We start from the raw sequence: 23,443 nt of genomic DNA, 5'->3' as shown, positions 1-23,443 counted from the left end.
AGGATGGTAAGGCTCTAAGTTTTGACTTTTTGTCACATTTCTGTTTACTTCATTTTTTGACTTCTTGGTTCAGCAACAGTAGTCTGTGTAACTCCAGGTCTTCACCACAGCTAAGTTTAGCGTTACCTCTAAAACTACTACACAGTAAGGATGAGTTCGTGAAAGAAGTCTCACTGTAAGAATAAAGGGTGGAGGGAAAATGTGTGCACTCTATGGAACAGTGTTAATTAGGGAAAGTTGAAAGTTTACTTTGGAGTTGAATTTCAACTGAGCAGTATTAAGGTTCCCCATCTTAAGATTGCCCACATGTAATCAATGTCTAAGATTAGATTTACAATATGTAAACAGACCAAACATGTTGATGTCTAGGATCTAACATGTGTGAGACAGGTCTCTGGCCTCCAGGTCAGCCCTACAATTCTAGACCATAGCAGACCTCTTGCGTTCCCTTTACTAGAGACAGCTTCTGGCCCTGTCTCCTGAAGACCTCTCTATCATTTCCTGTATCCTCTCCTAGTATCTCTATCCTGGTTAATTTAGCTCTAACTTTATCCTCAAATAAAATCACATCCGCATTAAGCATACAAGACAGTAGCACCATTACAGCCGTTTCATGAGTGTAGCTCTCTCCAGAAGACTACAGCACCTGCCTGTTCCTTCTTCCTGTCATACAATCAAGGTACTGGCCACCTACCACGATGAAGTAAGAGACCATGAATTTTAGCTTGCATTGACTCTGTCCTATACTCAACTCTTTACTAATCACCCAGGAAAAAAAATTCTAAGTAGAACATGCATATGTGACCTGTGCTCCACTTATCTGTACTATTTATTTTACCATCCTATTTTTATTAGGGGTCTATTAACAGTCACCCTGCTTACACATCATTCACTTGGGTATACACACAGGTAGAAAGGTGGTAGTGATTTCATAAGTATTCCTATTTCTCTATGTCACCAAAGGGCCTTAAAACACATAAATCTTAATTACAGAGCTGTGGGATTTCCCTCTTCTATGTTCTTAGTGTGTAAAACAAAGCCTGTCAGTTCTTTTAACACTTTCCCCTACATCTGAAGAACTAGCATTTTCATTTCTGTTTAATATTAGATTTTTTACGTTATTAACCATGATCTTCCAATCCAAAGGCTCTTCTCTCCCACTCTATTTCCTAGATATTTTCTTCAACATATAATATCTAAGCCATCACTTATTACTAAAACTGAATTTCCACTAAGAAGTTTTAAGAATGCCTTATTTCTTTCACATATTTCAAGTCCACCCAACTGTTAACATATTATATCTGAAGTCTTTGCACAGACTGGAGATCACCTGCAGAGTAAATATATAGTAACTGGGGACCTGAGGCAAAACCCTGAAGTATGTCAACATTTAAAAGGTCACTTGTGGAAGAACAAGCAGGCATGTAAGATTCGGTATTAGTCAGAGAAGGGGAGAATTTTCCTTGATTTTGCTTCAGGTTTAAATCAACTTGCAACTGTGTCCTCTCTGTATTTGCTGTTGCTATATACCAACTCTTCCCATCCCTGATCGTGATTATTCAAACGAACTGCAGAAAAATGCCAGAACTCGTTTGTCATAGTAACCTCTGACACTCAGAAGAATCTAGGTCAAACATGGTTCGAGTCCACAAGGAATTTTCAGAGGTTAAAAACAGCAGTAGGGAAATCAAGCTGAGATGACCCTTGGCCTGTTTTCATTTTGCCAGAGTAAGACCAGTTCTTAATGCAACTTCTTAGAGCATCATTTCCCTCCAGAGTGGCATCTGATCTTCTTATTCACAGGAGAGCAGCTGAAGATCAGGAAGCAACAGATTTTTCAGCAAAAAGACATTTCAAAGATCACCAGTCAGATGAATACTTTTGACATAAAAAATATATATATACATAATAGTTCATTTATTCTACTTTTTAGAAAAAAGAAATAATCTACAGAAAGTAGAAAAAAGTTATACAAATTTTAGCACTTCAAAGACAAGCTTTAAATTTTAATTGATGTGTTTTCCTGTACTTCTGACAGAGCACATCAAATGGGAAGTGCCTTCTAAGGATTTAAGAGGCAGATCTGCTCATTTCTGACCACTAAAACAATGTTTGATGCCTTCCTATAGAAACATTTTCTTCTAGTCAGTAACTGTTCTTTCTTACTATTCAGTTCAGTTCAGCCGCTCAGTCATGTCCGACTTTTTGCAACCCCATGAGTCGCAGCATGCCAGGCCTCCCTGTCCATCACCAACTCCCAGAGTTTACCCAAACCCACATCCATCGAGTCAGTGATGCCATCCAACCATCTCATCCTCTGTCGTCCTCTTCTCCTCCTGCCCCCAATCCTTCCCAGCATTAGGGTCTTTTCCAATGAGTCAACTCTTCACAACAGGTGGCCAAAGTATTAGAGTTTCAGCTTCAACATCAGTCCTTCCAATGAACACCCAGGACTAATCTCCTTTAGGATGGACTGGTTGGATCTTCTTGCAGTCCAAGGGACTCTCAAGAGTCTTCTCCAACACCACAGTTCAAAAGCATCAATTTGCGGCACTCAGCTTTCTTCACCGTCCAACTCTCAAATCCATACATGACCATTGGAAAAACCATAGCCTTGACTAGAGAAGACTTTTGTTGGCAAAGTAATGTCTCTGCTTTTAAATATGCTATCTAGGTTGGCCACAACCTTCCTTCAAGGAGTAAGCGTTTTTTAATTTCATGGCTGCAATCACCATCTGCAGGGATTCTGGAACCCAAAAAAATAAAGTCTGACACTGTTTCCACTGTTTCCCCATCTATTTCCCATGAAGTGATGGGACCAGATGCCATGATCTTAGTTTTCTAAATGCTGAGCTTTAAGCCAACTTTTTCACTCTCCTCTTTCACTTTCATCAAGAGGCTCTTTAGTTCTTCTTCACTTTCTGCCATAAGGGTGGTGTCATCTGTATATGTGAGGTTATTGATATTTCTCCTGGCAATCTTGATTCCAGCTTGTGTTTCTTCCAGCCCAGCGTTTCTCACGATGTACTCTGCATATAAGTTAAATAAGCAGGGTGACAATATACAGCTTTGACATACTCCTTTTCCTATTTGGAACCAGTCTGTTGTTCCATGTCCAGTTCTAACTGTTGCTTCCTGACCTGCACACAGGTTTCTCAAGAGACAGGTCAGATGGTCTGGTATTCCCATCTCTTTCAGAATTTTCCAGTTTATTGTGATCCACACAGTCAAAGGCTTTGGCATAGTCAATAAAGCAGAAAGAGATGTTTTTCTGGAACTCTCTTGCTTTTTTGATGATCCAGCGGATGTTGGCAATTTGATCTCTGGTTCCTCTGCCTTTTCTAAAACCAGCTTAAACATCTGGAAGTTCACATTTCATGTATTGCTGAAGCCTGGCTTGGAGAATTTTGAGCATAACTTTACTAGCATGTGAGATGAGTGCCATTGTGCGGTAATTTGAGCATTCTTTGGCATTGCCTTTCTTTGGGATTGGAATGAAAACTGACCTTTTCCAGTCCTGTGGCCACTGCTGAGTTTTCCAGATTTGCTGGCATATTGAGTGCAGCACTTTCACAGCATCATCTTTCAGGATTTGAAATAGCTCAACTGGAATTCCCTCACCTCCACTAGCTTTGTTCATAGTGATGCTTTCTAAGGCCCACTTGACTTCACATTCCAGGATGTCTGGCTCTAGGTGAGTGATCACACCATCGTGATTATCTGGGTAGTGAAGATCTTTTTTGTACAGTTCTTCTGTGTATTCTTGCCACCTCTTCTTAATCTCTTCTGCTTCTGTTAGGTCCATACCATTTCTGTCCTTTATCGAGCCCATCTTTGCATGAAATGTTCCCTTGGTATCTCTAATTTTCTGGAAGAGATCTCTAGTCTTTTCCATTCTGTTGTTTTCCTCTATTTCTTTGCATTGATCGCTGAGGAAGGCTTTCTTATCTCTCCTTGCTATTCTTTGGAACTCTGCATTCAGATGGGAATATCTTTCCTTTTCTCCTTTGCTTTCTGCTTCTCTTCTTTTCCCAGCTATTTGTAAGGCCTCTCAGACAGCCATTTTGCCTTTTTGCCTTTCTTTTCCATGGGGATGGTCTTGATCCCTGTCTCTTGTACAATGTCACGAACCTCTGTCCATAGTTCATCAGGCACTCTGTCTATCAGATCTAGTCCCTTAAATCTATTTGTCACTTCCAGTGTATAATCATAAGGGATTTGATTTAGGTCATACCTGAATGGTCTAGTGGTTTTCCCTACTTTCTTCAATATAAGTCTGAATTTGGCAATAAGGAGTTCATGATCTGAGCCACAGTCCGCTCCCAGTCTTGTTTTTGCTGACTGTATAGAGCTTCTCCATCTTTGGCTGCAAAGAATATAATCAATCTGATTTCAATGTTGACCATCTGGTGATGTCCATGTGTAGAGTCTTCTCTTGTGTTGTTGGAAGAGGGTGTTTGCTATGAACAGTGCATTCTCTTGGCAAAACTCTATTGGCCTTTGGCCTGCTTCCTTCTGTACTCCAAGGCCAAATTTGCCTGTTACACCAGGTGTTTCCTGACTTCCTACTTTTGCATTCCAGTCCCCTATAAGGAAAAGGACATCTTTTTTGGGTGTTAGTTCTAAAAGGTCTTGTAGGTCTTCATAGAACTGTTCAAGTTCAGCTTACTATTAGGTTGGTACAAAAGTAATTGTAGTTTTACATTGTTGAACTTTGCCATTTGATATTGGAATACATTCTCAAATAAATGTGGTTATACATCATTTTAATGTACATTTATTGCTTTATGTTTTTTTGCTAATGACTTATTACTTGCTGCTTATATTTATTTTAGGCTATAGAAATGCTACACAAAAAGCTAATTCAAGCAACATTTTTTTTTAGTTCAAAATGGGTCATAAAGCAGCAGAGACAACTTACAATATTAACAACGCATTTGGCCCAGGAACTACTAACAAATGTACAGTGCAGAAGTTTTACAAAAGATACAAGAGACTTGAAGATGAGGAAAGCAGTGGCCGGGCATCAGAAATTGACAATGACCAACTGAAAGCATCACTGAACCTGATCCTCTTCTAGTTATACCAGACGCTGCTGAAGAACTCAACATCAACCATTCTATGGTCATTCTGCATTTGAAGCAAACTTGAAAGGTGAAAAAGTTCCATAAATGGGTACCTCACAAGCTGACTGCAAACCAAAAACAGCGTTTTGGAATTGTCGCCTTCTCTTATTCTATGCAACAATATCAAAAGTGGATTTTGTACAACAACTGGCGACAACCAGCTCAGTGGTTAGACTGAGAAGCAGCTCCAAAGCACTTCCCGAAGACAAACTTGGGCCAAAAAAAACTTTTTCTGGTCGTCTGCTGCTCATTTGATCCACTACAGTTTTCTGAATCATGGTGAAAACACTATATATGAAAGGCATGCTCAGCAAATTGATGAGATGCACCGAAAACTGCAAGCCGGCAGCCAGTATTAGTCAACAAAACGGGCCCACTTCTCCACGACAATGCCTAACCTCACATCATATAATCAATGCTTCAAAAGTTGAAACAATTGGGCTACAAGGTTTTGCCTCATCCGCCATATTCACCTGACCTTGTGCCAACTGACTACCACTTTTTCAAGCATTTCAATAACTTTCTATAGGCAAAATGCTTCCACAACCAGCAGAAGGCAGAAAATGCTTTCCAAGAGTTCATCTAATGCTGAAGCACAGATTTTTACACTATAGGAATAAACCAACTTATTTCTTGTTGGCAAAAATGTGTTGATTGGAATGCTCCCTATTTTGGTTAATAAAGATGTGTTGGAGCCTAGTTATGAAAGACTAGAGATCTCTTCAAGAAAATTAGTAGATACCAAGGGAATATTTCATGCAAAGATGGACACAATAGAGGACAGAAACGGTATGGACCTAACAGAAGCAGAGGAGATTAAAAAGAGGTGGCAAGAATACACAGAAGAATTATATAAAAAAGATCTTAATGACCCAGATAACCACGATGGTGTGATCACTAACCGAGAGCAAGATATCCTGGAGTGCAAAGATAAATGGGCTTGAGGAAGCATCACTTTGAACAAAGCTAGTGGAGGTGATGGAATTCCAGTTGAGCTATTTCAAATCCTAAAAGATGATGCTGTGAAAGTGCTGCACTCAATATGCCAGCAAATTTGGAAAACTCAGCAGTGGTCACAGGACTGGAAAAGGTCAGTTTTCATTTCAATCCCAAAGAAAGGCTATGCCAAACAATGTTCAAACTACCACAAAATTGCACTCTTCTTCCATGCTAGCAAAGAAATGCTCAAAATTTTCCAAGTTAGGCTTCAACAGTACGTGAACCAAGAACTTTCAGATGTACAAGTTGGATTTAGAAAAGGTATAGGAACCAGAAATCAAACTGTCAACATCTGTTGGATCATAGAAAAAGCAAGAGAATTCTAGAAAAACATCTACTTCTGCTTCATTGACTACACTAAAGCCTCTGACTATGTGGCTCACAAACAAACTGGAAAATTCTTCAAGAGATGGGAATACCAGACCACCTGACCTGCCTCCTGAGAAATCCATATGCAGGTCAAGAAGCAACAGTTAGAACTAGACATGGAAGAACAGACTGGTTCCAAATTGGGAAAGGAGTATGTCAAGGCTGTATATTGTCACCTTGCGTATTTAACTTATATGCAAAGTACATCATGTGAAATGCTGGGCTAGATGAAGCATAAGCTGGAATCAAGACTGCCAGGAGAAATACCAATAAGCTCAGATATGCAGATGACACCACCCTTATGTCAGAAAGCGAAGAGGAACTAAAGAGCCTCTTGATGAAAGTGAAAGAGGAGTGTGAAAAAGTTGGCTTAAAACTCAACATTCAAAAAACGAAGATCATGGCATCCAGTCCCATCACTTCATGGCAAAGAGATGGGGAAACAATGGAAACAGCAACAGACTTTATTTTCTTGGGCTCCAAAATCACTGTAGATGGTAACTGCAGCCTTGAAATTAAAAGGCTCTTGCTCCTTGGAAGAAAAACTATGACAAACTTAGACAGCATATTAAAAAGCAGAGACGTTATTGACAAAGGTCTGTCCAGTCAAAGCTATGGTTTTTCCAATAGTCATATATGGATGTGAGAGATGGACCATAAACAAAGTTGAGTGCCAAAGAATTAATGCTTTTGAACTGTGGTGCTGGAGAAGACTCTTGCACAGCAAGGGGATCAAACCAGCCAATCCTAAAGGAAATCCGTCCTGAATATTCATTGGAAGGACTGATGCTGAAGTTCCAATACTTTGGCCACCTGATGCGAAGAACTGACTCACTGGAAAAGACCCTGGTGCTGGGAAAGATTGAAGGCAGGAGGAGAAGGGGACAGCAGAGGATGAGATGGTTGAATGGCATCACCAACTTGATGGACATGAGTTTGAGCAAGCTCCAGGAACTGGTGATGGACAGGGAAGCCTGGCGTGTTGCAGTCCATGGGGTTGCAAAGAGTCAGACACAACTGATCAACTGAACTGAACTGATGATGACTTGAAATTCATGGTCCAAAGCCACAATTACTTTTGTACAAACAATATTATTTGTCTCTGGTGTCTTTTTCAATTTAGTGATCACTGTGCCAAAAGCTAGAATCATCTTTTACAAACTGGTGCTGGAAGATCAACCACTGAACTTGCTACCTCCACGAAACAAGTCTGTATGAATTGTCAACATGTAAGACAAAAGTTAAGAGTTAACCCATTTGCAGATTGATCACAACTGACACTAAGGGTTCAAAGATCTTGAGCTGCCATTGCCAGATGAAGTTTTTTAAAAAGTGCTAGTTACAGAATGAGACAGTATAGTAAGCTGTCAACTTGTATTTTTTATCATCTGTTATCTTATTTGTCCTCTACATGGTTAAGTTCAAATGTAATCCTGAATCCACTTCAGAAAAAGAATCAGGAAAGAGCACATCTCACTTGCTAATGAGCTAACTATGCTGTGACTGGGTTAATAAACGTATTTATATACAGCTTTAAGAGCCACTTGTTCCGTATGTATTAGAAAATTCATTAGCTATTAGAAAATTCTACTGAAGGTATTTCAGATTTCTCCTAAGGTCTAAGCAATTCACATTAAAAAGATAAAAATCAATATTAATGTCTTACCTTCCTGTAGTACTCTAAGAAACTGACTTCAGAGCCATCTGCTTTCTTAAAGGTACTCTTTGGATTCTGGTCCCAGTCAATATCATCTACTCTGTATGTTTTGTTGTTATACCTATGACCAGTTGAGATTTGTCAATATTAGATTAAAACACGTAGAAATATTATTAAAAAGAAAAAAACTAGACAACATACACTTTCTAAAAGATAAAATTTCAAATCACTTGGTAATGTGCAATAGTATACAAAGAACAGGGAACAGAATTTCTTAAAGCTGTGAAGCCTGGTGAGCTGCAGTCCATGGGGTTGCAGAGTTGGACATGACTGAGTGACTGAACTGAACTGATGCTAGATGAATGGCGAAGTAACTAAATTAATATTAGAAAATATAACTAAAAAGGATAGAAATAATTATATATTCCTCCTTTTTGGATGAGTATATTCCCCCAAAACTTTTAACTCTTAAGAGAGGTTGTAAGTTTCCCTCCCATTTCTGTGCGACTCTCACCTCTCAACCTTAAACCCTACTTTCCAACTAACGTTTTAGGACTAGAAAGCCGAAATATCTTAAGACTTGTAAAATTATTTTGCATTCTTGAAAGTCTTACTTGGTAAGAACAATTAAACCAATCAGTTCCTTAGACACTTGTTCTTGAAATTTGTGTTCTTCAATTTGATGAAACAAGTTGAACATAAAATCTAAAACAGTTTCACTTCGAAGAACTTTATGACTGACGTCAGTGCAAAGCATGATGTTATTTTCATACTGAAGAATAGAAGTAGTAAAGCCAGGCCAAATCACCAATCTGTCAACAGAATGAAAGCCATGAAGTAACTCCTATGAATATCCTAATATGCTTTGTATGTAACAAGTTGTTTTATTACCTTTATTAGCTAAGTCAAAGGGATAAGTCTTTCAGTAAATTTACCTATTTTTATCTTTTATATTTTATCTTTTCCAGATAAAGACTGATCTTTTTAAGATCTCCAACAATAAATGTTATAATAACATTATAATTTTCATTTTAAATTAATACATTAACTTTACTAAATTATTATATTGATCTAAAAACTTGAAAAGTCTGATGGAAGATATCTACAACTATTATAAATAAACCTAAACCATTTGAGTGTATATCCTGATACACTGCAGTAACTTTTGAAGCAAACATCATTAGGTGATGAGTTTTTGTTGCCTGAGAGCAAATATGTGTATGTACAGATGTGTAAGCATGTGAGAGATGGACCATAAAGAAAGCTGAGTGTAGAAGAACTGATGTTTTTGAATTGTGGTGTTGGAGAAGACTCTTGAGAGTCCCTTGGAGAGCAAGGAGATCAAACTAGTCAATCCTAAAGGAAATCAGTCCTGAATATTCATTGGAAGGACTGATGCTGAAACTGAAGCTCCAATACTTTGGCCACCTGATGCGAAGAGCTGATTCATTGGAAAAGATCATGATGCTGGGAAAGAAAGGCAGGAGGAGAAGGGGACAACAGAGGATGAGGTGGTTGGATGGCATCACCAACTCAAGGGACATGAGTTTTAGCAAGCTCCAGGAGCTGGTGATGGACAGGGAGGCCTGGTGTGCTGCAGTCTATGGGGTTGCAAAGAGTCAGTCACGACTGAGCAACTGAAGAGCAAATATAAACTCTGTGTTGGAAGACTCTATGCTTTTTCCCTGTGACAAGTAAATATCACATGATCTTTAAAACTCCAGGTATTCTTGGATGCCTCCTTTATTCAAGCTTGAACCTTGTTCAAGCCAAGTTAAATGTTCATTTAATGTGATGGGTACCATTAATGGCCATAGTAAATCTGATCTTTTCAAAATAGAGCATCACTTTCAAAGTCTGTGATTAAACCTAAGAAATAGAAACTTCCCAGTTTATACAAACCTATGATTTGGAATATCAATTGGGTCACTTGGGTTATAGTAATTCCGTCCAATTTGTTGCAAATTCATGATCTTCAAAAGCCTAGAATTTGAAAAGTCAGAATAATGACTACTGATAAGTATCCCATACTACAATCAGAGTGGCATATTGCTTATAGCGGAAGTTGGCAAACTATGGCTTGTAGGTTGGCCAAATCCAGCCTACTTGCTTGTATGGCCTAAGAGCTATTTTTCTAAAACAGCTTTTAAAGGTCTAGAAAAAAAATCAAAACTATAATGATGCATAAACATGCATGAATCATATGAAATTCAAGTTTCAGTGTCCATCAGTAAAGCTGTATTGGAACACAGTCATGATCATACATGCTCAATGACTGCTTTTCTGCTTCAACAGCAAAGTAGAATGGTTGAGATACAGATGATATGGCCTGCAAAACCTAAAGTGTTTACTATCTGGCCCTTTGCAAAAAAAAAAAAAAAAAAAAGTTTGCCAACCCATCATTTACAAAAAAGTAAATCTTCTATTACATTAATTCAAGTAAATATCTACCAAGATGAATCACTAGCAGATATCTTATGACCATCTTAAAAGGTTAAATTACAAACCCCAGTATTATGTCTCACTATTCTCATACCAATTTCAGTCTCATCCAGATTGCTTCCCACTCAGCAGGGGGACAGAGGACAGTCTTCACAAAACATGTGTCCTAATTTTGGATTTGGAAAAAAAGAGTATCCACACTGAAAGCAAATTATAGAGCATGCAGTATATGTCCTATGATGGAAGAAGTACATCTGAATAGACCTAAATCCTGCCCTGTTTTCTGAATTGGTACCCACTGTGGGAGAGAAGGAATATAAGGTTAGTGATAGACCTCTGAGAGACTGTGTTCTTAATATAAGCTCAAATAGGATTTAAAAGATCTAATCTCAACACAAATAAGGAAGTGAAAGACATGACACTTGCTTAAAGCAAATAAATGAGATTTATATCAGTATATCACACCTAAAAATGATTAAAATTCAAGAGTAACCCAATGATCTTAACCAATCACTGTCAAATCTAGGTATACCAAGTATACAAGCACTTACTGTACATGCCTTTCAACTTCTGATTATGTTTAAAATTTCTTATTAAAATGTTAAAAGAAAAACACTAACATACCTCCTGAAAATAATATTATAGAACTGCAAACAAGTTGGTGACGTAGGTGGGAGTTCATTTGTCAGGGTGATTGTTATCCTCACATGCTCTCCATTTCGAGTCTGACTAAAAACTTCAGTAACCTGAGCCAGAGTGGTGGAAAACCAAACTTTTGTTAAAATAAGCCCAATCACATAAGCCTGTTGAATAAGGCAACAATCTGAGCCATCAACATCAAGCTCATGAAAATTTAGTTTTAAAAAAAAAAGAATGGCTATGAGAAGTGACAGAATGGGTATGAGAAAATGATTTTAAGTGCCTTATTATTACTTGATTGTAATGATTAAGTCACTCAGGTAGATCTGAGAATGATACAATTATGCCAAAACAGCCTTTGGGGGCATTATAAATGAGCCACTGGGGTTTCTCTAAAGCTACCCTAGAATACTGCAGTTTGGCTTTGAGGTGGAAATCCCCATTTCCCTTTCCCCATTCCAACAACTGAAATAACCTTGTGCTGTAGTCTTTTAGGTAAAAATAATATCGTTCCATCAAAAGCATGACACCTTCCAATTAAATCCTCATGTTGAAAAAGAAGAGCTGAGCGGAGTCTTCTGGCTTCCATCAACGGATTATAGTCAATGTGATACTGATATAAGGCCCACTGGGGACGGGACGTCAATCGGAAATGGTTAGTGCTTAGCCTTACAATAATACCTGAAGAACCTGTAAAAGTAAGTCACATTCAATTAATGATATATCAAGCTTACGCTTCCTTGAAATCTTCACTGTCATGCCAAGGCAGATGCAGTTCCGTAAGCCAAGGGCTAAGAGCAGCAGACAACACAAGTTCTCAGACATCTGACTTTGGAGACTACTGTTCTATTTACATAAATTACTGGAAGCATCCATTTAGAATAAAATGATCCCTAAAGTAATTTACAACTGAACCAATGAAATCTTTATAGCAAAAAGCTTTAAAAGAGAAAAGTGATCTTTGTGATATGTATCAAAACATTTCAGTGCAGCTGAAAACATCTATGACCTATTTCAAAACCAAAAAGGAGAGGAAAATGGGAAAAGTATCCATGCAAAATCTTTGAACAAACATGCTCTTTCACCTGAGCAAGTCATCATACAAATAAATACCTAAGTGAAAGTGCTTCAATTTAGTGTCCTGTGTACTTGAAAAGTAATCTCATGAAACTTATTCTTAATGATTAACCTACCTGTTTTTGATTCTTTCACATGATCTAGGTTCTGTCTTGTATTCACACCAAGATCATGAAAGTCTCTACGACGACCTCCTCTCTCTGCTAATGATAACTCCTGGAATCCAGCCGATATCTGGAGTTCTTTTTTAAAAAAAAAAAAGAATAACAAAGAAAAAAGTACATCTAAGTAATATGCAACATGACAAATGCAATTCCCAAAGTACCCTACGGCATGAAACCCAAAGGCTCCTGTGGTGCTAAAGACAGTGTGTGACAATCCTGTCAGGATGTTTTAGGTATCTGCCACCCAAAGAAAAGAGTAACTTCTCAGGTAGAACCTCTTCCATGAAGCCCTTCTTGTCACCACCCTAGGCAAACTCAGCTCCCTCACAGGACATATATACCTGTATAAGATCAAGACGACTGGACTGATTCAAGAACTTAGGAAAATACATTTGCTGATTGGGTAATTATTTTTCTGTCTGTAGGTATAATACCACCTAAGGGCCTTAATATCAGTATTTTTCACAACTTTTATGATGTAATTATAGCTGTAAGAATAGGCAGTTTATAAAATTTAAATGTACTATGTGAATTAGAAAATGTTGAAGTTTAAAATGTAATTTCCTCACCAATTCCCTTAAAAACCAGCAGAATGGATGGGATGAGCCTGTGCATATCCTGTGACCATGATACACATCTACTGGGGTAGGTTAACTATCAGTACATGGTTACTTGCAAAAACTGTGGTTAAAATATCCAAATTATTAAGTCTTAGTTTGTATAAAATATATAATGAAGTACATGTCATATAACTAGTATGATGTGGACCAAAGAACGAATACAAGCTATATAGGCAAGTGTTAAATTCTAGCTTTCAGTTAATACACATTACCTTGTGTACCAGAGACCAGTGACTACACAATAAACAACATTTCATTCTTATTTTAAAAGTTTATCTAGGAAGTAACACACCTAATAGGGGATTCCCAGGTGGCACAGTGGTAAGGAATCTGCCTGCCAATGCAGGAGGCAAGGGTTTGATCCCTAAGTTGCAGAGATCCCCTGAAGTAGGAAATGGCAACCTCTCCAGTATTCTTGCCTGGGAATTTCTGTGGACAGAGGAGCCTGGTAGGCTACAGTACCTGTGGTCACAAAGAGTTGTACACAACTGAGTGACTGCATGCACACACATACCTAATAGACTAAAATTTCTACCTTCCTTGCACGTAAGGATGGCCTAAGAGACTTTTGCAGAAATTATTGGATGAAACTTGTGGGAAAGCACCTTAAGGGCATTAAGAGCTGGCTTTTATATTCTCCTAGCTGCCAGTCTTGCCTGGAATCTGGATGTGATGGCAAGAGGGAGTCCAAGCAGACATTCTGAGCAAAACATAAGTCTTAGTGACAGAAGTCATGGACTTCAGAGAACAAAAAGATAAGGGAGACCAGTTCTCTTCTAATCACAAATGCTAAAACTAGCTTAGAATTGCCAGCTTCTCAAAGAGAAGTACGGAGAAGGCAATGGCACCCCACTCCAGTACTCTTGCCTGGAAAATCCCATGGACGGAGGAGCCTGGTAGGCCACAGTCCATGGGGTCGCTAAGAGTCGGACACGACTGAGAGACTTCACTTTCACTTTTCCCTTTCATGCACTGGAGAAGGAAATGGCAACCCACTCCAGTATTCTTGCCTGGAGAATCCCAGGGACGGCGGAGCCTGGTGGGCTGCCGTCTATGGGGTCGCACAGAGTCGGACACGACTGAAGCGACTTAGCAGCAGTAGCAAAGAGAAGTAATGTAGCTTAAACAAAATATATCGGTTCCTGATATATCTTGTAAACAAGTTATTTTAATATGAGCTTCAATTTCTATACCTGAAAAATTGATTATAACAAATTTTTACTGGAATGTGGTAAGTTTGAAGTAAGAACTTCATTTATAAAGCACTTTAAAAGTACTGCTAAATATGTTGGTTCTTGTACCTCAAGATTTTCAGGGGCTCTATTTTTAAGTCTTTTTTATTTAGTTTTTTTTTTAATTGGAATTTAGTTGCTTTACAATGTTGTTAATTTCTACTGTACAGAAAAATGAATCAGCTATATATATATACATATATCCCCTCTTTGTCACCACAGAGCACTGAGTTCCCAGTGCTATACAGTAGGTTCTCATTTCTCATTATCTATTTTATACATAGTAGTGTGTATATGTCAATCTCAATCTCACAGTTTATCCCATCCCCAGCCCCATCCCCCTATTCCCCCCTGAGTATCTATTTGTTTGTTCTCTCTGTCTGTGTCTCTACATTTTAAAATCTTTCAGTATCTGGGGGCTTCCCTGGTGATTCAGTGGTAAAGAATCTGCCTGCCAATCCAGGAGACAGATCAGGAAGATCCCCTGGAAAAGGAAATGGCAACCCACTCCAGCATTCTTGCCTGGGAAATTATACGGACAGAGGAACCTGGCAGGCTACAGTTCCTGGGGTTGCAAAAGAGTCAGACATAACTCAGCCACTGAATAAACCCCTGATGAACTTTTTATACTAAAGACTTTCAGCTTAAGGTGTCCACACTAACAAAGGTCAGGTATACTGAATCTAATCTGATAGCAACAACTGGTCATAAATGCTTAATTTGAATTCTTCCCTGAAAAATTTGAGTTTCTCTTGAAAAAATATTATAGATATGAAAACCTAACTGCAAGTTTCTGAAAATAAACAATAATGAAGTCTGCTCCCTTCTCCACATATAGTACTGCTACTATTAATACTTTAGTCAAAATTTGATTAACTGTCAGTCTAAAAGATGTTTTAAAAGGGGATACAACTGGAGAAAGAAGAATGGAACTGGAGCAATTAATCTACGTGACTTCAGACTATACTACAAAGCTACAGCCATTAAGAAATAGTATGGTACTGGCACAACAACTGAAATATAGATCAATGGAACAAAACAGAAAGTCCAGAGATGAATCCACACACCTATGGACACCGTATCTTTGACAAAGGAGGCAAAAATATACAATAGGAAAAAGACAATCTCTTTAACAACTGGTGCTGGGAAAACTGGTCAACCACCTATAAAAGAATGAAACTGGAACACTTTCTAACACCATACACAAAAATAAACTCAAAATGGATTAAAGATCTAAATGTAAGACCAGAAACTTTGACATAAATCACAGCAAGATCCTCTATGACCCACCTCCCAAAGTAACGGAAATAAAAGCAAAAATTAACAAATGGGAACTAATTAAATTAAAAGCTTTTTTACAATGATGGAAACCATAATCAAGGTGAAAAGGCAGCCTTCAGAATGGAAGAAAATAATAAGAAATGAAACAACTGACAAAGAATTAATCTCCAAAATATACAACCAGTTTATGCAGCTCAATACCAGAAAACTAAATGACCCAATCATAAAATGGGCCAAAGAACTAAACAGACATTTCTCCAAAGAAGACAGATGGCTAACAAACACATGAAAAGATGCTCAACATCACTCATTATCAGAGAAATGCAAATCAAAACCACAATGAGGTATCATCATCGCCCACTAGTCAGAATGGCTACCTTCAAAAAGTCTACAAACAATAAATGCGGGAGAGGGTGTAGAAAAGGGAACCTTCTTACACTGTTGGTGGGAATGCAAACTAGTAGAGCCACTGTGGAGAACAGTGTGGAGATTCCTTAAAAAACTGGAAAAAGAACTGCAATATGACCTAGCAATCCCACTGCCGGGCATACACACTGAGGAAACCAGAACTGAAAGAGACATGTGTACTTCAATGTTCACTGCAGCACTGTTTATAATAGCCAGGACATGGAAGCAACCTAGATGTCCATCAGCAGACGAATGGATAAGAAAGTTGTGGTACATATACACAATGGAATATTACTCAGCTATTAAAAAGAACGTATCTGAGTAAGTTCTAATGAGGTGGATGAAACTGGAATCTATCATACAGAGTGAAGTAAGTCAGAAAGAAATACAGTATACACCAATACAGTATATTATATTATATTACAGTATACACCAATACACAATACAGTATATTAACACATATATATGGAATTCAGAACGATGGTAACAACAACCCTATATGCAAGACAGCAAGAGACAGATGTAAAGAATAGACTTTTGGACTCTGTGGGAGAAGGCGAGGGTGGGATGATTTGAGAGAATAGCATTGAAACATGTACATTACCATATGTGAAATAGATCACCAGTCCAAGTTTGATGCGTGAAACAGGGCACTCAAATTCGGTGCACTGTGACAACCCGGAGGGGTGGGATGGGGAGGGAGGTGGGAAGGGGTTTTGGACAGGGGGACACATGTACACCCATGGCTGATTCATGTCAATGTATGGTAAAAACCACCACAGTATTGTAATTAGCCTCTAATTAATTAAATTTTTTAAAAAAGGGATATAACTGGAAACTTTGCTCCCCTTCCTGCAGCTGCCAGAATGATTTATTAAAAACACAAATCAGGACATGCTATTGCTCTATTTAAGAGTTCTCCCATGTCACCATATCCCACTTTACAGAGTGAAAACTCAAGGTCTTAAACAATGTCTCATTAGTGATAAATCTGTTAAGGCTGTCATTTTAATTTCTAAAACACAGTGGATACTTGAACGCTTACTGTGAGAAGCACTTCTCAGATGTAATACTTATAACAGCAGGGAAAGATGGCAAAACAGGGCTTTGCATTACCCTGAGTATCACTGAGTCCTCACAATGGCCCTTATCTTTAAAAGTATATACCTTTATATAGGTAGGGAACTGAGTTTCATAGAATTAAATTTAAATTCATGAGTAATTGTTAAAAAAAAAAAGTATTAGTGAATATAAATACAGAGAATGTTTAGGGAAAATATAATAAAAGCAAGTGACCTGGAGGTGTTTTTTGGAGTCACTGGTTTCAGCACTTGATTGCTACTCTGGATTTATTCTTGTCATTTTTGGCCTCTGAAGATTTTTCCAACTATCTTGCCAGATCAGGTAATTTTAAAAGGTATTTTAAAAATATAGCACATTAGAGGTATTTAGTTGGAGGATATATATCCTGCTATAATGCTGGATACATAATTCTTACTTGGCTTATATATTTGAAACTCATGCAACCTTATGTTTCTATTATCAGAAACATTTATAATTTAATGTAATATATTTATTCTAATAGATTATATCTCCCTGTTCACTTTTTGGATTAAATGGGTAATTTTTAAAAAAAGATTGAGACATCCAGGGAAAGTGATTCAATAAAATCATATAAATTAAGGAGATTAACTCCCATGAATGAATTGTAATCAAGGACCTTAAAAATTAAAACATCATGTTGCCCACTGGGGCTTCCCCAATGGCTCAGCGATAAAGAATCTGCCTGCAATGCAGGAAAAGCGGGTTCAATCCCCGAGACAGCAACCCACTCCAGTATTCTTGCCTGAAAAATCCTGTCTGTAGAAGAGCCTGTGGGCTATAGTCCATGGCGTCAAAAAGAGTCAGACACGACTTAGCAAGTGACCAACAAAAACACGTATTTACTAAAAATACAAACTGTTTTACAACTTGTTTTCATTTCAGTCAAGTTTTCACATTCTTGAAAATGGCTAAATGGTACTCCATTGTTACTAAAGTATAGCAGGTTTTACCCTTACCAGATAGGTTTTTCCAGTTTTGGAGTCTTGAATGTAGTTAACAGTCTTACACAATCATGTACTTATTGAGTGTCTGGATAAATTACCACAAACAAAACTGCTACTAAAAGTGTAATGTTGCTACACATTACAAACACCATCCAAAAGTTAGTACAATCCTACATGGAACACAAGTTCCAGTTTTAAAATTGACAAAACTGGCAAAAAATAAAATGGAGAATAACTCGATTAAAAAATGCTCCAGTTTAATTTAAACTTAATGGTAAGGCTTAGCATTTTCACTGCCCTTTGCACTTTTCAATGCTTTGCCCTTTCCTTTGTCCACTTTCCCATCACAGATTCATAAGACTGCTCTGTGTATCAGAAAGATGAGTTGTTCTCTAATTTCAGTAAGTTTCCAAGTTGTCTCTTGACACCGACAGTATCTGTCATAGTTCAATTCATACTTCAAGTTCATCTTAGATTTATCCATGTTTTCTAAATTTCATGGATTTCATCTTTGATGACTAAATATTTGGTCATATTGTGGTGCAAGGCATAAAGCAAGGAACCAGCTTTGTTCTCAAGTTTTCCATTTGCATCAACACTTTTATTGCCCATTTCCCATGCCAATCCCAGGGTTTTAAAAGCCATTGTTACTACATTAATTTTCTACATATATATATATGAGTCTGTTTTTTTCTAATTCTAAAGCCAAACTTAGTAACTGTATTAGAATCTTATACCAAGCATCCAAAAAATTAGCTTTTGCAACAATACAGGGAAAAAAGCACAATTTTTGGAATCAGAACTGGCGTTCTGACTCTACTGGCTATCACAACTTTGACCTCAGTTTCTCCTTCTGAGAAACAGGATGAACCAATACCACACACTGTGAAAATGTATTTTATAAGTCAAAGTTACAAACACTAAAGTTGGTACAGCTTTGATAAAACCACTAAAGAAGCCAAGAGAATGTTCTAAATTGATTAATGCATAAGAAGCATATTTATATTCAGCTTAGAATTTACCTGCTGTGTGAAAGCTCGTGTGGGGCTCTAGCGTTTGCTCTTTTTTGTTTCCAAGAAAAGAAATCCTGAGGCACTGCCATCAACGGCAGGCTGCACAGCCTGAGGGACATGCTGGGACTCTTTTTTCTTTAAACAGAGTTTTGGTAACTGCTCCACATCTATTGCTATAAGCGCACAGACATACACACAAGAAGCCCTCTCCCTCTCCCTTCACCTTGAGACTTCGCTGTTGCTCCTACTGTTCCTCTCTGTCGTCCACGGCCAACTAACTCCCCCTCTGCTGGCGGCTGCTGAGGCCGAGGCTGAATGTAACCAGGCTGCTGACTCTGCAGTTATATGCAAATAAAGAACAGCATTCTTTTTGTGTCAAGAGGTCACAGGCATCAGAGGGAATAACTAGTCAAACAAATCTAAGGCATTCAACCAAAACTGATCTAAATTAGTTATCAAATATCTTATTCTTATGAAGAAATTTCATCAAGAAGGGTTACCAAGTGAAGTCAAGAACCAGCTTCCAACACCCTCAGGACACAGAACATGATTTTCCTTGTTCAGTTCCTACCTCCTTGACAGGACACAGTTTTTAAATTTAATTTGACAGCTTAAGCTGAAGCCTTAGGCAGTTTGTTTCTCAAGGACTCTCCCTGCAGTTAGAAAAGAGCGACACACTCACCGCAGAGGCGCCCACATGCTGCACCATCTCCTGACCACGAGCCCTTCCTCTTGCTCTCGCTCTGGCTCTCCCCGTCATCTTCCTTTTTCTTAAGAGGAAATAATCGTGAAGACAATCCTCAATGTTTGCAATTATATTTGAGTGTTTCTACAATGCTATCTTTAAACTGATTTGGTTAAGAGTCTAAAATAAGCTCCTGGGTAATCTCATAGTTTCCTATTCTCTTAAGGCACTATCCCCACCCTCAGCAAACTTAAGTGCTCCTGTGCCAGGTGGCAGCACTGAAGTAGAAGACTTATTTTCATGTAGAATGTCATCTTTCAATTGAATTATTTATTATAAAAGGACTTAAGATATTGGTGAATAGTTCTTTCACATCTCGATATGTAATCTATGAAAGAGGGCTCTTATGGCAAGCTTTATGCCAGGCCCTTTAAGTAATTCTTATACATACACTACTGTATCTTCCTGGATCACCCCACAATTGCATGTAGCTTATTTTACCACATCATTTATGTTCCATAATTTCATTCTTGATGAGTGGCATCCACTCTGTCTCTAAGGAAACAGAGTCATTCATCTCCAAACTGCTTCTTTACTGCTCCTACCACATATGATCAACAATTCCCCACATTTTTTCAACACCCTGTAAATGAGTACCTAATGTAAGCCAGGATCTGTCAGGCATCAAATATATTACCATGTATAAAAGGTTCTCCACCCCCAACTATAAGGTAGAAAGCAGTATCATCAGGTTATTATCAAAGTCAGACTAATTGAACTCTTCTTCACCTAAGTGACCTTGAGCAAATCACATAACCTGAGACTCACGTCTTTATTTGTAAAATAGTCAATAACAACCTATACCACACAGGTCAACTGAGAACAGCTCAGTGCAAACACACACAGAGCACAAGGCGTCTGGCTTCCCATGAGCATTCAACACGGGAGCCCTGGTGGCAGAAAAAATCATACCTACAAATATTTATGTTTAAAGAAGAACAAAGAGGAAAGCAGAAACTAATTTACATACTGAAGAGGTCTGTCTGCGACAAAGCCAACATTTAAACTGAGATGCAGGACTAGGAACTGAAAGGTTAGGTGGGACCACTCTTCAGACAAGAGGGAACAGCTCGTGACTATGTGTTGAGAGCTTGGCTCGTCTGCAGGACTAAAAGACGCCCAGTGTGACTGAAGGGTAATGAGCTTGGATTTGACATTTAATTCACAGAGAGACTACCTAAGGTTCTAAAGAGGGGTAGATTATGACACTATTTACAATTAAATCATTCTGCTTTAAGTCAGGATAAGCCTTTTCTGAGTTTTCTCAGCTTCCAAACATTTTTGTTCCATGGTAATCTTCCTAGAAAGACAAATCTAATGACACTACACTTTTAAAGACCTCTTTATCATACACTAAAGGACTAAAAATACATTAGCTCACATACCTGTAAAAACTTTAACGATCTAATCAGCAATTTCCAAAGCAGGTTACACAATATAATCTGCTGAGAAACCAGCATATTAGAACTAATTTTTAATGCCATTATAAAGTATTCTGTATTTACGATATGCATATTATGACAATTGCTATACATACATAACTTGGGCCTTCCCAAGTAGCTCAGCAGTGAAGAATTCGCCTGCCAATGCAGGAGCCCCAGGAGACGCGGGTTTGATCCCTGGGTCAGGAAAATCCCCTGGAGGAGGAAATTGCAAACCGCTTCAGTATTCTAGCCGGAATAATCCCTAGGGCAGAAGAACCTGGTGGGCTCCAGTCCATGGGGTCGCAGAGTCTGACATGACTGAGCAGCTAAGCATGCACGCATACATACATACATAACTCATGCATGGAGCACACAGGTGTATATGCCCAAGTCTCTTACTGATGGTCAACTGAATCAAATCTGGAGATCTCTGCTTTAGACTCCAGCAAACACTACTTTCCTCCACGCACCAGCTATGATAAATTCCTTGATGCACTCCGCCCCAGGGCACACGCATCCTTTGTTAAAGCACCTTACTTCTCCTCTCCGAAATGGAAGAATTCAGCTTATCCTTTAAGGATCAGCCCAAAGGCCATCTCTTCCACCTTCCTGTACCAAGCTGTTTGCATGTGTATTACAGCAACTACCACACCTCATGGGTAAGCAGTTCCTCCTCCCTCTCACACACACATTTCAAGAGCTCCTCCAGACACGGCTGCTAGTCTAGTCCTTTGCACCTAAGCCCCAAACTTGGCAAACTAGCAGTGTCTGTGTGCGTATGTCGTAAAAACCTAGTAATAAGCTGAACTGCCACCCCAATAAGGAATTAAAAAAAAAAAATTACTGCAGTAGTTCTCAGAGAGTGCTCCTGGATTGGCGACACCTAGCACCCGACGGAAATGCAAATTGGAATGGGGGTCCCACTCCCAGCCCCCAGAGATGCCCTGTTCACCAGGCTGCAGGTGGCTCTGATGATCGCTGACCCCGAGGGCCCTGGAGCGCGCCACCCACAGCGTCAAAGCCAGACCCCGCGGGTCGACCCCATACCCGGGTCCACCGAAAACGAGTGGACTCAGCTGTGTCCTCCCCACTTCAACATCCCCCAGGCTGGACCACAAGCCACTCCCATCACCTGGAGGTGAGAAACCGAGCTAGTGCTCAAAGGCACCACACCAGCTACAAAGGACATCCAGGTCAAGTGGACACCCCAGGGACAAAGACACTAGCGTCCACCTCAAACATGCAGCCGATGCTCCCGCGCCCCAAGGCTGCCCGCCACGGTCCCCAGTCCTTCTCCCGATCGCTTCCTCGCCCCCACCCGCAGCCACTGACGGCAAAGGACACCTCAATACAGGACTCAGCACAGGTTAAAGGACCGCGGTGGAGGACGCCCCGCCGCAGGGCCGCAGCCTCAGCAGGCCCGCAGGCTGGAGCCCGAGGGTAACAACCGTGCCGGCGCCGGTCCGCGCACCCTCAACCTCCCCAAGCCAGCGGACGCCCGAGCCACACTAACAGTTACCGCGGCGCAGCCAACGGTTTTCTCACACCAGATTCCTCCGCGCCGGGACTTGGGACTTTGAGCCACGATGCCAGCCCAAACGGACTCCTGTGCCTCTCGACCCTGCAGAGCCGCTGGGTTCGCTCTTACCTCGCTGTCCACTCTGGGCGATTGGAGGGCCTGGGGGCCAGTGGAAATGAGAAGGGTCCTCTTTTTTCAGGGCGGATGGACACTGACTTCAAGGAGTAAACTGTTCTGCACGTGGCATCCAGCTAACGGCAGGGCGGGCAGCGGCCCGTGCTAGGTGTTGATTGGCTGCCGGGGAATGGCAGTTTCGGCTGGGTGCAGAAGGAGGCTGGGCAAGACCAGCCCCTCCCCCCAGACCCCGCCCACACCTTACCTGAGTTGTACCTGGAACACCTGTGATGAGCAGTCGGCAAAGATTGCAGTGGTCTTGATTTGTTCTTACTCGTGGAGCCGGGCTGTGCACTCAACATGCCATTGAGAAACTGAAATTGTGACCAGGTGTGTTTTGAGCCCCCTGCTGTTAAAAAAAAAAAAAAATTACTCTTGGGCTGGTCTCTTAAAATAAGCTATTTCATTTATCAAATAAATGAGATTTGAATTTTGCCTCCAAAGAGATAAAACTGCATTCTCAAGCTGGAACACCAGGTGGCTGGCTGTGTACCTACACATAAAAC

General features: G+C 39.6%; 1 protein-coding gene across 47 annotated transcripts in view; it reads right to left on the bottom strand.

Moving 5' to 3' along the window:
• PIWIL1 (piwi like RNA-mediated gene silencing 1) overlaps positions 1-22,989 on the bottom strand; it is a 38,768-nt gene extending 15,779 nt beyond the window's left edge. For 5 of the 47 annotated variants that reach the window (XM_081543054.1, XM_081543018.1, XM_081543037.1 and 2 more), the window contains exons 1-11: positions 22,589-22,754; positions 21,358-21,457; positions 21,206-21,265; positions 19,758-19,845; positions 19,299-19,410; positions 12,426-12,551; positions 11,708-11,922; positions 11,218-11,339; positions 10,054-10,134; positions 8,766-8,963; positions 8,161-8,272 (exon numbers count right to left, since the gene is read on the bottom strand). In XM_081543054.1, coding sequence (XP_081399180.1) covers positions 8,161-8,272; positions 8,766-8,963; positions 10,054-10,134; positions 11,218-11,339; positions 11,708-11,922; positions 12,426-12,551; positions 19,299-19,410; positions 19,758-19,835 — 1,044 coding nt within the window. In that variant the 5' untranslated portion in view covers positions 19,836-19,845; positions 21,206-21,265; positions 21,358-21,457; positions 22,589-22,754. The other 42 variants (XM_081543053.1, XM_081543017.1, XM_081543034.1 and 39 more) reach the window with 20 other exon arrangements.
• Positions 22,990-23,443: the final 454 nt, after the last annotated feature.

Source organism: Giraffa tippelskirchi, chromosome 11 (genome assembly GCF_054371585.1).
Source record: "Giraffa tippelskirchi isolate mGirTip1 chromosome 11, T2T-mGirTip1v1.2.pri, whole genome shotgun sequence".
Classification (NCBI taxonomy): domain Eukaryota; kingdom Metazoa; phylum Chordata; class Mammalia; order Artiodactyla; family Giraffidae; genus Giraffa; species Giraffa tippelskirchi.
Note: the sequence above shows the minus strand (reverse complement) of the source record. Positions and strands in the feature narration are given on the sequence as shown.